Here is a 13,749-nt window from a genome sequence, read left to right on the forward strand (position 1 = left end):
TAGTCCTTTAAGGTGACCGGAGTCTGAAAGTGTTGCCAACTTTATGCCCTAGCGCCCGCAAGCAGCTATCCAATCGACCAATCCTGACTACCATTATTGAGCAAGCGGTGGCCAGCATGGCGGCTGACTTCCTTGTTGCTGCTACTTTCTCATCATGTATATACCTTTTACTTACGATTCCAAGGACAGTGGTGTAAATTGTGACACAGGCTCCACACCTGCTCAAGCAAATATTTGTAGGCACACCCGGGCCATTTTTATGTCTTAAGTATTTATTAAAATGTTCTTTATTAGTTTGCTGAAGCCCCATACACAGTTAATACCTCTGGTCCCAGCAATGCTTAGGTCCAGCTTGACAGCTCCAAAGTATGCTGACCTATTTTTACCAATAATACATACATTCATTGGCTTTTGGTTCCCACTAGTGTTTTGCACTGAGCTCAGGGCGTCTCAGGAAAGTGAAGCCCTGAATAGTTTAAACATATTTCTGATTAAATGATTCAGCAAAGGCTTTATATCTGATTTATGGGTGTCCCTGGTCTTGAAAGTTAATTTAAGTGTCATTGTTTCGCCTCACCTTGTCTGGCAAGTAAGTTATCATGCATGAGAAACAGAAAGGGGAATAAAAGGATAAAAGATTAATGTTTTTTAGGTCGGGTGGACAAGCGCTTTAATTCAGCGTGGAAAAACTAGTTTCTTCTTTTGTCCGTCCCGATCGTGCTGCTTGGAGGCCATGGCGCTCACAGCGTGAACAGGCACAACAGCGTGAACTTTATCAGCAGTATTGGAGCGCTGGTCACATTATTCACAGTTACCTAATCTGAGTAATTTCTTGTGGCTCTCCCCTTAAAACACTTGAAATTGATAAATGCTTTACATAAAACAGAAATCCTCAAAATGAAAGCGACTCTCCCGGCACAGCAGGAGAGCTGATACTACAATATTCACTGCACTCGGGGAAACTTGCTCCATAATGCTTTGCAGGGCATTACTTTTACAAAATATTTTTGCTCATTACTCAACCAGTGCTGGTCCTAGGACAGTGGGACCACCTTCAAAACGCTCTCTGTCTACATCATCTCTGGGTCCCCACACTAGGTTAGTGGGGACCCCAGAATAATAACTTCTCCCACCATTCAGTGTCTTTTAAGCTTTTTCATGGGTAGAACGTTTGTTTTACAGCTGGGAGAAGTTTTGTTTTAAAGGCCTTGTGTGTATTATCATTGCAGTAGGTCTGCTAGCCCTACAAACGCCCTGTAGGGGCTTACTATATGATTGCACTGCATTACTTTCTCCTGTTCTTTTCCATGGGGCTAAGCCTTCTAGGAGCTAACAATATGGTTACGTGACCATGTTTCTTACAAATGATATGCTTGTTATGGTGCCCTCTAGGGGCTGTTTTGAGCATTACAGTTTAATGCCAGAAGTTTATTTCTGATAAAGGTTTATATGATTGTATATGTTTTAATAATCTCTCCTCATTACAATTATGGCCATGATTCAGTCCAACTTAACATCCTTATTACACTATGTTTGAACACTCTTGACATGCTTGGGTGACCCTTCTAGTTTATTTCTCCTCTGTGGCTGTCTTGCGTCTTTTTGGGGGAATTGGTTTAGCCAGCCAGCAGCTCTGATGGTGGGGAGGTGAAAGTGGTATTCCATTGGAATTAGCATGGCAAATCTAGATTAGGATGCTAAATGGTAATATTTTCAATTTGTGCTGCAGATAGAAAAAGAAGGTACATGGAAGTACCTTCGTTATATGTAGGACACTTGAATTATATGGTAGGAAAAGTTGAAATTATGAGGCAGGTTTGACCAATTTATGTGGCAAGAAAAGTCCAGTTAAAATTTACAATGCCAATAGCTCTAGCTCAAGCAAATGTGAGACCTATTGCATGTTAAATGCTTGTTTACTATTGGTTTGGGCTCCCTCTAGGGTCACTATCGACTATTTGCTATTGCACTGTTTTCTATTGCTATTTCTGCCTATTTCTGATTACTAGTGTGCATATCTAGTGTGTTACCTCCTATTGGAGGATTGTCTCTCTAGTACCTTTTGGTAATTATGTCACTAAAATATAGTACCTTTATTGTTGTAACACTGAGTGTTTTCTTTCATGTGTGTAAGTGCTATGTGACTACAGTGGCATTGCATGAGCGTTGCATGTCTTCTAGATGAGCCTTGGCTGCTCATCCACAGTTACCTCTAGAGAGTCTGCCTTCTAGACACTGCCTACACTTCACTAATAGGGGATACGGGGGATAAGGTGTGAGTACCTTAGGTACCCACCACACACCAGGCCAGCCGCCTACATTGGTGGCAGCGGTGGGATAAGCACTTGCAATTGCCTAATCACTCTGTCCACTCTGTCACTTGGTGCTTTCCACAGGAAATACCACTTACTGACTAGTACCTAGTGCCAGAGAGTTAGTCTATTTAGATTGGGTAAGCTAGGGGGGTCTAGGCATAGCCCTTACTCCAAACCTATTTGGAGAGACTAGCAGGTAGGGTATTTAGGAGCACTTACACCACCCTAACAACACAACATGTCTTCAGAGCAGAACACATCTCAAGCCATGGACTTGCACAACGTGGGCCTCACTTTTGAAGAGTTAAGGGGGATGTGCTCAGAGAGGAACTTGAAGACAGGGAGGAACCCTAACAAGAGTCTGCTTCTAGGCCTGCTCCTCCAGGATGACCAGGACCATGCTGGTAGCTAGGAGGAGGGGGAGGAAGATGCAGACTCCAGCCCCCCAGTGTAGAGAGACAGGATCTGGACACTGAGGAGGGCCAGCAGGGTCCCTCAGAGGATCAGAGGCCCTAGTAAAGCCTCTAGCCTAGCTGGGAGCACTTCAGGTAGTGGAAAGGGAAGCCATACCAGTAGCCCCTCCTTTGTGCCCAGAGGTTTAGTTGAGAGGTTCACTAAGAATAGGAACAGATCCTCCTCTGCTCACTCATGTCACTTCAGTCATTGAAGGGACACACTGTTCAACTCCAAGAGAAGATTCCCTAGATGGGGAACTCAGACGAGACTGGAGGAGGCCATGCTGAGGCCGCAGCAGCTAATAGCCCTGGATAGGAGAGAGGGATCTATAGCTATATTTATTTATTTATTTATATCTATCTCTCTCTCGCGCTCTCTCTCTCTCTCTCTCTATATATATATATATCTATATATATATCTATATATATATATATATATATAGATATATAGATATATATATATAGATATATATATATATATATATATATATATATATATATATATATATAATATCTCTTGTCACTCCATGTTGACAGGAGCTTTAGTTTCAGGGAGCTTGGGGTCAGGAAGGTGTGGAATATTCCACTGAACCTTAGGAGGGGGAAATGCACGTGTTGCATAACAGGGGGAATGGACCTACCCAGTAGCAGGTGCAAGCAGTAAATGACATATGACATGACCATTACTATGGAACCCATGTGCCTGATGGTACAACCCGTTGTTCTTCAGAGGAATCCTCGTTATTCTAACTGGGCATGTGATATCTGCAGGTGCAAACTGGAGGCAACCTGTGGAGTAACACAACAGGAGGATCATTGTTTCAGACCTCAGCGGAAAGGGAAACCATAGAAAGAGCATTGGCCTGAGAGGCGCCCCAAGAAAAGCAAGCATGACTGGAATTATTCAGATTAGGGAGGCCCCAACATGGAAGGGTGACATAGGCCACAAGATGGAGTTGTGACACAAGTCTTTTGACAAAATCATTTTACCATAAAACAAGTGTAAACAACTAACACATTTATACCAATAAGCACATTTAATAAACATATGTGAACGTCTAAAATTCTCTTATACATGCATAGCCCTCTTGGACCCAATTAGTTGGCACAATTTAAAAGTGAAACAAGAAACACAACTAAAGCTCCTGCTATCCTGCAACTGAATGCTTCATATTCAAAGCACTCACAACCTGCATACATCTTGCATGACTCCAAAGACCCAAACTCCAAGTCCCACAATAACACTGAATAATACACTCTCAGTGACACCGTCTATCAAGACACGTCACGCCATCTCTACTCACTTCACCTTAATTCACGAGTCAGCAGCAGGAGCACTGGATGCAACCATCAATCCAAACTGGATCATCGCAATTTGGGAGTAAAGTCTGAATTAGGACACCTTAGTTTCTGAGTCTACTTTTCTGTAGCAACAAGATCCAGTTTCTAACCATCCTCTGCTACCATAGCTGATGGAGCTTTTTCTACTTATGTCAGATTTAAAGAGATTCTGATGGACCAGGAGGGGGGATAATCCCTTAAGGATTCTGTTTCTCCTCATCTGATCAACAAATTGCAATTCAAATTAAATAGTAAATCGCATTAGACTTTACAATGAAAAGAGAAATATTAAAATAATACCATGAAGGTTTATTAAAGGTTTTTAAATCATTACAGAACACAAATAAATAGTTGGAAATATTCAGTTGACACGTTAAATCAAAAGATGCCATGTAGCTCAGAAAAAAACGAGTAATAAAAAAGCAGAACTAAATATATCTCGGCTCAAATAAAAAATAGTCAGAAATCAGACCGATGCAGCATTCCATCCTAAAGATCAGGTAAGAATGAGCCCAACGACCCCAGGAAAGGGCTTCTTTTATTATGCAGAATGCAATCATACATTTAGGCCCTCATTCTAACCCCGGCGGTCTCAGACCGCCGGGGCCAGGGTCGGCGGGAGCACTGCCGACAGACCGGCGGTGCCCCGCAGGGCATTCTGACCGCGGCGGTTTGGCCGCAGTCAGAAAGGGTAAACCGGCGGTCTCCCGCCGGTTTACCGCTGCCCTTAGAATCCCCCATGGCGGCGCAGCTTGCTGCGCCGCCATGGGGGATTCTGACACACCCTACCGCCATCCTGTTCCTGGCGGTTCGCCCGCCAGGAACAGGATGGCGGTAGGGGGTGCCGCGGGCCCCTGGGGGCCCCTGCCGTGCCCATGCCAATGGCATGGGCACGGCAGGGGCCCCCGTAAGAGGGCCCCACAAAGTATTTCAGTGTCTGCCTAGCAGACACTGAAATACGCGACGGGTGCAACTGCACCCGTCGCACCTTCCCACTCCGCCGGCTCAATTCTGAGCCGGCATCTTAGTGGGAAGGTTGATTTGCCCTGGGCTGGCGGGCGGCCTTTTGGCGGCCGCCCGCCAGCCCAGGGCAAATCCCAAAATACCCTCAGCGGTCTTTCGACCGCGGAGCGGTATTTTGGTGGGGGAACTTCGGCAGGCGGCCTCCGCCGCCCGGCGAAGTTAGAATCACCCCCTTAATCTAATTGTGCAAATTTGCATGGTTTGGACCAATCAAGTTTAAGAAGACCAATACAGTTTCTGAAATCCTATTATTCAGCACTCCCCCACAGATTCACACAATACAGCTCCCTCCCTGGCACCCTTTAGATACCTAAATTAATACAAATCTCACTACATGGTGTACAGTGACAAGATCTCATGATGAAATCCATGGTCCCGGTAGATGAGGCCTTGGAAAAATTCATTCTGAGGGGAGCAATGGTGCACAGACCTCTAAAGGAAAGAAATATCAGTGTGTACATGGGAGAATGTCATTGCATCTCAAAGCAGTGTTCACAAAGTTGCTTGTGCGTGAATAGCCTGAGGCGGGAACAACAAGAATTGAATGCTGAAAAGATGGTTGCACACACTACCTAGCATTCTGGAATCAAGGCCTTATTACTTAATGTTAGTATAAGCAGCTGTCATAATGTCTCAATTTCAACTACATGTTACTGCAATTATGCATTTAATTATACAATTCTTCACCATAGGTTTCTTGTCAAGGTGGATCCTTCAATACCATTTCCTCTGAGAACTTATTATCTGGGTATGCATGCACCAGTTGGTCACAGGTACAAGGATACAATCTATGCACTGAGAAAAAAAAACAGTATGTGGCAAACCTTTCTAATTTCTGATTATGGACTTTGCTTTGGGAGTTTGGCTTTGAAGTAAGGTGAGTGCCGAAATTGTTTCCACCATCTCTCCTCTATTTCTTTCCCCTAGAGTGACTATTGCCTTGGAGTCACTTCAGGTGGAAACAAAGTGCCCCAAAATAGCAAACGGTAAGCTTGATGGGCTTTGTGCAGCTTGGATGGTGGTTGTGGCGACCAGTCCTCTGACCATTTAGCAACCTCTTTGATGTCTTACTTTATCTGAGCCTGGCTTACCTTTGCTATTTTCTCTCTGCACACAGCTTCCAATGTCTGGCGCCCCTACACCATCGTTCTCCAGTCCCTGGCAAGTGTTGCTTCCCTTCTCCTGGCCATTGCTGCCTCCATCTGGATGTCACAGAAAGGTAAAATGAGCCCAGTACAAGTTTATTTAGGGGGGGGGGTGTATGGAGTGTGTGCAAGCATGTGTGTGGGGAGCACAAAAAACAAAGGTTACAGCTCAGTTTTAGTTGCGGGACCTTTTCCTCTCTATGCAAAACATAGTTAAACTACACAAACTTTAGAAATTCTAAAGTTATAACTTTCATTTACAATTTATTCACCACCATCAAATTATTATAAGCAGTATACCTCTGTAAACACTCTTTATAGCTTGCAACCAGACTCTGCTGTATGCCACTCTACTCTACCCTACTCCACTCCAATCTATTCCACTCGATGGTACTCTACTCTTCTGAAGGACACTCTACACCCTTCCACTCTACCACTCAATACTCCATTGTATGGCACTCTACTATACAGGTTTACTCTACTTTATGCAAGTGTCTGGCACTCTAGTTTACTCTATGCCACTATACAGCACTCTACTTCACTGTACAACACTCTGCGGAAGTCCCTGTAGTGCCACTCCAGCCCACTTTACTGCATTCGACTAGCGAACACTACTCTACTGTACTCCACTCAATACCACTCCAACCTACCCAACACTGAAAATCAACTCTTTGCCACTCCATCCCACTTCCATATACCACACTGTGTTGTACTCCAGTCTCCGGCATGCCCCTCCACTCTACAACACTCTACTCCACTGTATAACACTTCAACGATCTACCACACGGCAGGCCATTCCACTGTACTCTCCAACACTCCACTCTGATACTCGACTACACTCTGCTACTCCAGTCTAGTCTATTCCACTCGATACCACTCTACAACCTAAACTCTGACACTTTAATCCACTCTAGTCTACGTGGCTCCAAACTATACAATTCACTCTACTCCACTCTGCAATACTTTACCTCCCTCTGCCACCTTATGACACTACATTCTGCACCACTCCACCCTACTGCACTCTCCTCCACTCTTTGCATTCCACTCTACAAACTGTACTATAGTCTGCCACACTCCAACACTGCACTCCACTTTATCTGCGTACACTCCACATCACTTATCTGTACTGGCCCTATTCTACTACACTTCGATGTCCACTCTACCAGACTTTCCAATCCTTTGACACAGGACTCCACTGTACTCTAAGATGTGCCATTCCAGTTTATGACACTGTTCTACTGCACACTATGCCTCTCCACTCTAATGCACTGCACATCACGTTATGAAACTCCACTCTATCACGTTACTTCAGCATACGCTACTCCACAGTAAACAACTTCACTGTATGATATTCCACTCTGCCCTATGCCACTGAATGCCACTCTAGAGTGCTCGACTTTATGCTATTACACTGTATGTGTAGGAGACTGTCTGACATGGTCACTCCCACCACCTTTTGCCTGGTTTCAGGTGTAATTTCGAGTGAAGGTGCACTGGGTTCCTGCTAACCAGGTCACTAGTGCCTGATCTCTTTCGCCCAAAACTGCAGTCATTTTTCCCAATTGTCAAAGCCTTTAACTCCCCTCCCCCCCTATAATTCCCTGGTAAATGGTACCCCTAGTGCCTGGGGTACTAAGGAGGGTCCCTAAGGGCTGCAGCACAAATAATGCCACCCAAAGGGACCCCTCACAAACCACATGACAGGCTGCCATTGCAAGCTGAGCATCTTGGTGCAGACAAAAATGAACACAACATGGATATAGCCTGTGTGCCATGTCCCCTAAACACTGCATGTAATATATGTACAGCTGTAAAACAGGGTGCATTATATTACATGTGAGGGCATATCTGCACAAGCAGATATGCCCCTGCTGTGTCTTTGTCGATTCTCAGACATAGTAAGTGACCAGGGAAGCCATTTTAAATGCATGTGCTAGACACTGGACACTATGAGTTTCCCATCTACAAGATTACTTTTCTGAATATAGGGATGTTTGGTTTCAAACATCTCAGATTAATAAACCCTCACTGATGCCAGCAAGGGAATTAATAATATCTGCACCCAGAGGACACCTTAGAGGTGCCCCCTGAAAACCTACCAGCTACTAGTGAGTTGACTGACTGGTCCTGACCAGTTTAGCCACTATAGATGCCTTTCTGGCCCCCAAAGGTGAGGGCTAGAGACAAAAGTGTGCACGGGGCAGGGTTGTTATCACCTCACTCCGGCAGGATGGACATTCCAGGGCGGGAAGCTTCAAAGGCCTAGCCCCCTTTGTAATGTGCCCCAGGACTCTCCAGATGGTGAAGATGACCCCCCCTGTCCTGACCCCACTTTTGGCAGCAGCAAAGGTGGCAAAATTAGGTAGATTGTGTGCCCACATCATGCCAGTCCCTCCCCTAAGGTGGATGAGCTGAAGTTCACACTACTTTTTAAATTCCTCCATATTGTTTAGATGAAATTAAGCCTCTAGGGTTAATGTAATGCCTATTTTCCAGCAAAAGTAGTCATAAGAAGTGTGTAGTCACCCTAAAGGTGAGTAGCGCATTGGCTACCACCTGTCGTTCGCTGTAACACTCCTAAAATTAGTATTTAGGTGGCACCCCTGCACCTCAGCATTCAAATCCTGATGACCTAAGAAGTAAAGGACAAAGAAGGCTCACACATGCAGAAGAGAAAAAGAAACCGCCCCACCTGCCTACCTGCTGACCTCAGCGGACTCTGCCCAAAAAGGCGACTCCTCCTGCAGCTGAGCCTCCAAGATGCCCAGGAGGACTGTCTGCCTTCCATAAAGACTCTAGACTCCCGTGAGCAGCAGCTCTGCAACAAAGTCTCAAGAAAAGACTCTGTAGCCTCCAGGAACAGCAAAGACCCGATACCCGAAGTGACCTCTGCAACCGATGTCGACGACCCGAGGTGAAGTCCATCAATGGTGCCAGAAAGGTTCCCCAGCTGTCCAGAGGCCAAGTCCACTCAGGTGTCATCCCTCTTGAACTCCCCCAAGCTGCTGGCAGCCTTTGTGCACACACACACACACACACACACCATCTCCAGCGGCCTTGTGGTGAGAGAAAACCCAACACCTCCAGCAACCACTGCACCCGTCGCCACTGACCCCATCTGAGGCGGGTCACTAATGCCAACAACGTTCCCCGGCTCCCCTGAGCTCGAGTCCACCCCTGCTGGACTCCCTGACGATGCCTGCAGCCTCCACACGCAGGACTCCCTGACTGCAAGTACTTCCGGACGAGGTAATCCGACTCCTAAGGACACCCCTGCATCCACCTGCCCTGGAGAAAAGGACCAAAGGTGCACCTATGCCCCTGAGCACCCCAAGTCTACAACCTACTTGCTTGTTGTCCCAGCTGGCTTCCTAGCCTGCAGCCTGTTTGTACTGTAGGCCAACTCCCCTTGAAAACCATTGGGCACCTGACACCTTACTGCCCCCGGCCGCCCAGGTGAGTGTTATTTTTCTAATTTGGCCTCAGATCTGTTCTTTGAGTGTGTCTCATGTATTGCCTCCGAGTACAAATACTTAGCGCTACCCTCTCATAAGCCTAACTGCCCGCCCACACTTCCACAAAATAAAGCATTAGTCCCATCTACTTTTGCCTCTGCAAACCAATTAGGGATCCACTTGACTCTCTGTACATTGTACCTTTTTAGTGCACCATATAGGGAGTTATCTTCTTACAGTATGCAAATCCACTCTCTCACTCCACTGTTTAGTATTCCACTCTATCACATTCCAGAACCAGCCTACACCACTCCTTGCTATTCTGATCTATGGTTCTCCAGTCTACGTCACTCCACTCTATGCCACTTCATTCTATGCTATTCCGCCGTATCCCACTCTCCTGTACCCCATGCCACACTACGCTGCTCAATGTTGCTATTATTCTGTATGTCACTCTACTCTATGCCCCTCCATTGTGTGGTATTCCACTCTACCTTACTCCACTCTGCCACTCCGCTGTACGCTACTCCACTCTTCGCTATTCCACTTTAACCCACACCACTGTACAGCACTACATTGTAGGCTACTCCTCTCTATGCCACTCCAGACTATGCTATACCATTGGACTCCAATCTACAACACTTCAGTCTACACCACTGCACTGTGCGCCACTCCAGTCTACACCACTCCACTGTACCCTACTTCACTCAATGCTATTCCACTCTGCCACTTCACTAAACTCAACGCTATTCCAGTGTATGCCACTCCACTCTACCTAAATCCATTCCACTCTACGATAGTCTACTCAATTACTCTACACCCCTCCACTCTACAGCACTCCACTGTACAAAAGGTTACTCCACTCTGTGCAAGTGCACAACACTCTAGTTTACTCTATGTCACTGACACTTTATCTCACTGTGAAAAAGTAGCCTCTTTCTAGCCTTGTTACCCCCACTTTTGGCCTGTTTGTGAGTATTTTCACTGTCTCACTGGGACCCTGCTAGCCAGGACCCCAGTGCTCATAAGTTTGTGGCCTATATGTGTTCCTTGTGTGATGCCTTACTGTCTCACTGAGGCTCTGCTAACCAGAACCTCAGTGGTTATGCTCTCTGCTTTCCAAATTTGGCACTAACAGGCTAGTGACTAAATTTCACCAATTCACATTGGCATACTGGTACACCCATATAATTCCCTAGTATAGGGTACTGAGGTACCCAGGGTATTGGGGTTCCAGGAGATCCCTCTGGGCTGCAGCATTTCCTTTGCCACCCATAGGGAGCTCTGACAATTCTTACACAGGCCTGCCAGTGCAGCCTGAGTGAAATAACGTCCACGTTATTTCACAGCCATTTACCACTGCAATTAAGTAACTTATAAGTCACCTATATGTCTAACCTTCACCTGGTGAAGGTTGGGTGCAAAGTTACTTAGTGTGTGGGCACCCTGGCACTAGCCAAGGTGCCCCCACATCGTTCAGGGCAAATTCCCCAGACTTTGTGAGTGCGGGGACACCATTACACGGATGCACTATACATAGGTCACTACCTATGTATAGCGTCACAATGGTAACTCCAAACATGGCCATGTAACATGTCTAAGATCATGGAATTGTCACCCCAATACCATTCTGGTATTGGGGGTGACAATTCCATGATCCCCTGGGACTCTAGCACAGTACCCGGGTACTGCCAAACTGCCTTTCCGGGGTCTCCACTGCAGCTGCTGCTGCTGCCAACCCCTCAGACAGGTTTCTGCCCTCCTGGGGTCCAGGCAGCCCTGGCCCAGGAAGGCAGAACAAAGGATTTCCTATGAGAGAGGGTGTTATACCCTCTCCCTTTGGAAATAGGTGTGAAGGCTGGGGAGGAGTGGCCTCCCCTAGCCTCTGGAAATGTTTTGATGGGCACAGATGGTGCCCATTTATGCATAAGCCAGTCTACACCATTTCGGGGATCCCCCACCCCTGCTCTGGCGCGAAACTGGACAAAGGAAAGGGGAGTGACCACTGCCCTGACCTGAACCTCCCAGGGGAGGTGCCTAGAGCTCCTCCAGTGTGTCCCAGACGTCTGCCATCTTGGAAACAGAGGTGTTTGGGGCACACTGGACTGCTGACTGGCCAGTGCCATCAGGTGACGTCAGAGGCTCCTTCTGAAAGGCTCTTACCTCTCTTGCTAGCCAATCCTCCTAACCTGGTAGCCAAACCTCCTTTTCTGGCTATTTAGGGTCTCTGCTTTGGGGAATTCTTCAGATAACGAATGCAAGAGCTCACCAGAGTTCCTCTGCATCTCCCTCTTCACCTTCTGCCAAAGGATTGACCGCTGACTGCTCAGGACACCTTCAAAACCGCCACATAGTAGCAAGATGACTACTAGCAACCTTGTATCGCCTCATCCTGCTGGCTTTCTCGACTGTTTCCAGGTGGCGCATGCTCTGGGGGTAGCCTGCCTCCTCCCTGCACCAGGAACTCTGAAGAAATCTCCCGTGGGTCGACAGAATCTTCCCCCTGCTAACGCAGGCACCAAAAGACTGCATCACTTGTCTTCTGGGTCCCCTCTCAGCCCAAGGAGCGTGGTCCCTGGAACTCAGCAACTCTGTCCAAGTGACTCCCACAGTCCAGTGACTCTTCAGTCCAAGTTTGGTGGAGGTAAGTCCTGGCCTCCCCACGCTAGACTGCATTGCTGGGTACAGCGTGACTTGCAGCTGCTCCGGCTCCTGTGCACTCTTCCAGGATTTCCTTCGTGCACAGCCAAGCCTGGGTCCCCGATACACTATCCTGCAGTGCACAGACTTCTGAGTTGTCCTCCGGCATCGTGGTGCTCCCTTTTGTGACTTCGTGTGGACTCCGGTTCACTTTACTTCCAAGTGCCTGTTCCGGTACTTCTGCGGGTGCTGCCTGCTTCTGGGAGGGCTCCCTGAGTTGCTGGGCACCCCCTCTGTCTCCTCCTCCAAGTGGCGACATCCTGGTCGCTCTTGGGCCACAGCAGCACCCAAAAACCTCTACCGTGACCCTTGCAGCTAGCAAGGCTCGTTTGCGGTCTTTCTGCGTGGGAACACCTCTGCAAGCTCCATCGTGACGTGGGACATCCATCTTCCAAAGGAGAAGTCCCTAGCCCTCTTCTTTCTTGGAGAACTCCAAGGTTCTTCCAACCAGTGGCAGCTTCCTTGCACCCTCAGCTGGCATTTCCTGGGCTCCTGCCCACTCTCGACACTGTTGCAACTATTGGACTTGGTCCCCTTGTCTTACCGGTACTCTGGTCCGGAAATCCACTGTTGTTGCATTGCTGGTGTTTGTTCTTCCTGCAGAATCCCCCTATTACGACTTCTGTGCTCTCTGGGGGTAGTAGGTGCACTTTACACCTACCTTTCAGGGTCTTGGGGTGGGCTATTTTTCTAACCCTCACTGTTTTCTTACAGCCCTAGTGATCCTGTACAAGCTCTCATAGATTTGGGGTCCATTCGTGGTTCGCATTCCACTTTTGGAGTATATGGTTTGTGTTGCCCCTATACCTATGTGCTCCTATTGCAATCTATTGTAATTCTACACTGTTTGCATTACTTTTCTTGCTATTACTTACCTAAGTTTGAGTTGTGTACATATATCTTGTGTATATAACTTATCCTCCTACTGAGGGTACTCACTGATATACTTTTGGCATATTGTCATAAAAATAAAGTACCTATATTTTTAGTATATGTGTGTATTGTGTTTTCTTATGTTATTGTGTATATGACACCAGTGGTATAGTAGGAGCTTTACATGTCTCCTAGTTCAGCCTAAGCTGCTTTGCCATAGCTACCTTCTATCAGTCTAAGCTGCTAGAAACACCTCTTCTACACTAATAAGGGATAACTGGACCTGGCACAAGGTGTACGTACCTCTGGGACCCACTACAAGCCAGGCCAGCCTCCTACACTCACCAAATGACACTGTGCAATTTACTCTATTCCACTCCACTTTACTGCACTTGAGTCTATCACACACTACCCCACTCTACTGTACTCCACTAATATTTGA

General features: G+C 46.9%; 1 protein-coding gene across 2 annotated transcripts in view; it reads left to right on the plus strand.

The window, feature by feature from the left end:
• Window positions 1-13,749, plus strand: part of LOC138262279 (uncharacterized) — a 306,864-nt gene that overhangs the window by 94,067 nt on the left and 199,048 nt on the right. For both annotated transcript variants that reach the window (XM_069212168.1, XM_069212169.1), the window contains exon 6: window positions 6,252-6,353. In XM_069212168.1, the coding sequence (XP_069068269.1) occupies window positions 6,252-6,353 (102 nt within the window). The remainder of the gene's footprint in view (window positions 1-6,251; window positions 6,354-13,749) is intronic.

The sequence above is a fragment of the Pleurodeles waltl genome, chromosome 10 (assembly GCF_031143425.1).
Source record: "Pleurodeles waltl isolate 20211129_DDA chromosome 10, aPleWal1.hap1.20221129, whole genome shotgun sequence".
Classification (NCBI taxonomy): domain Eukaryota; kingdom Metazoa; phylum Chordata; class Amphibia; order Caudata; family Salamandridae; genus Pleurodeles; species Pleurodeles waltl.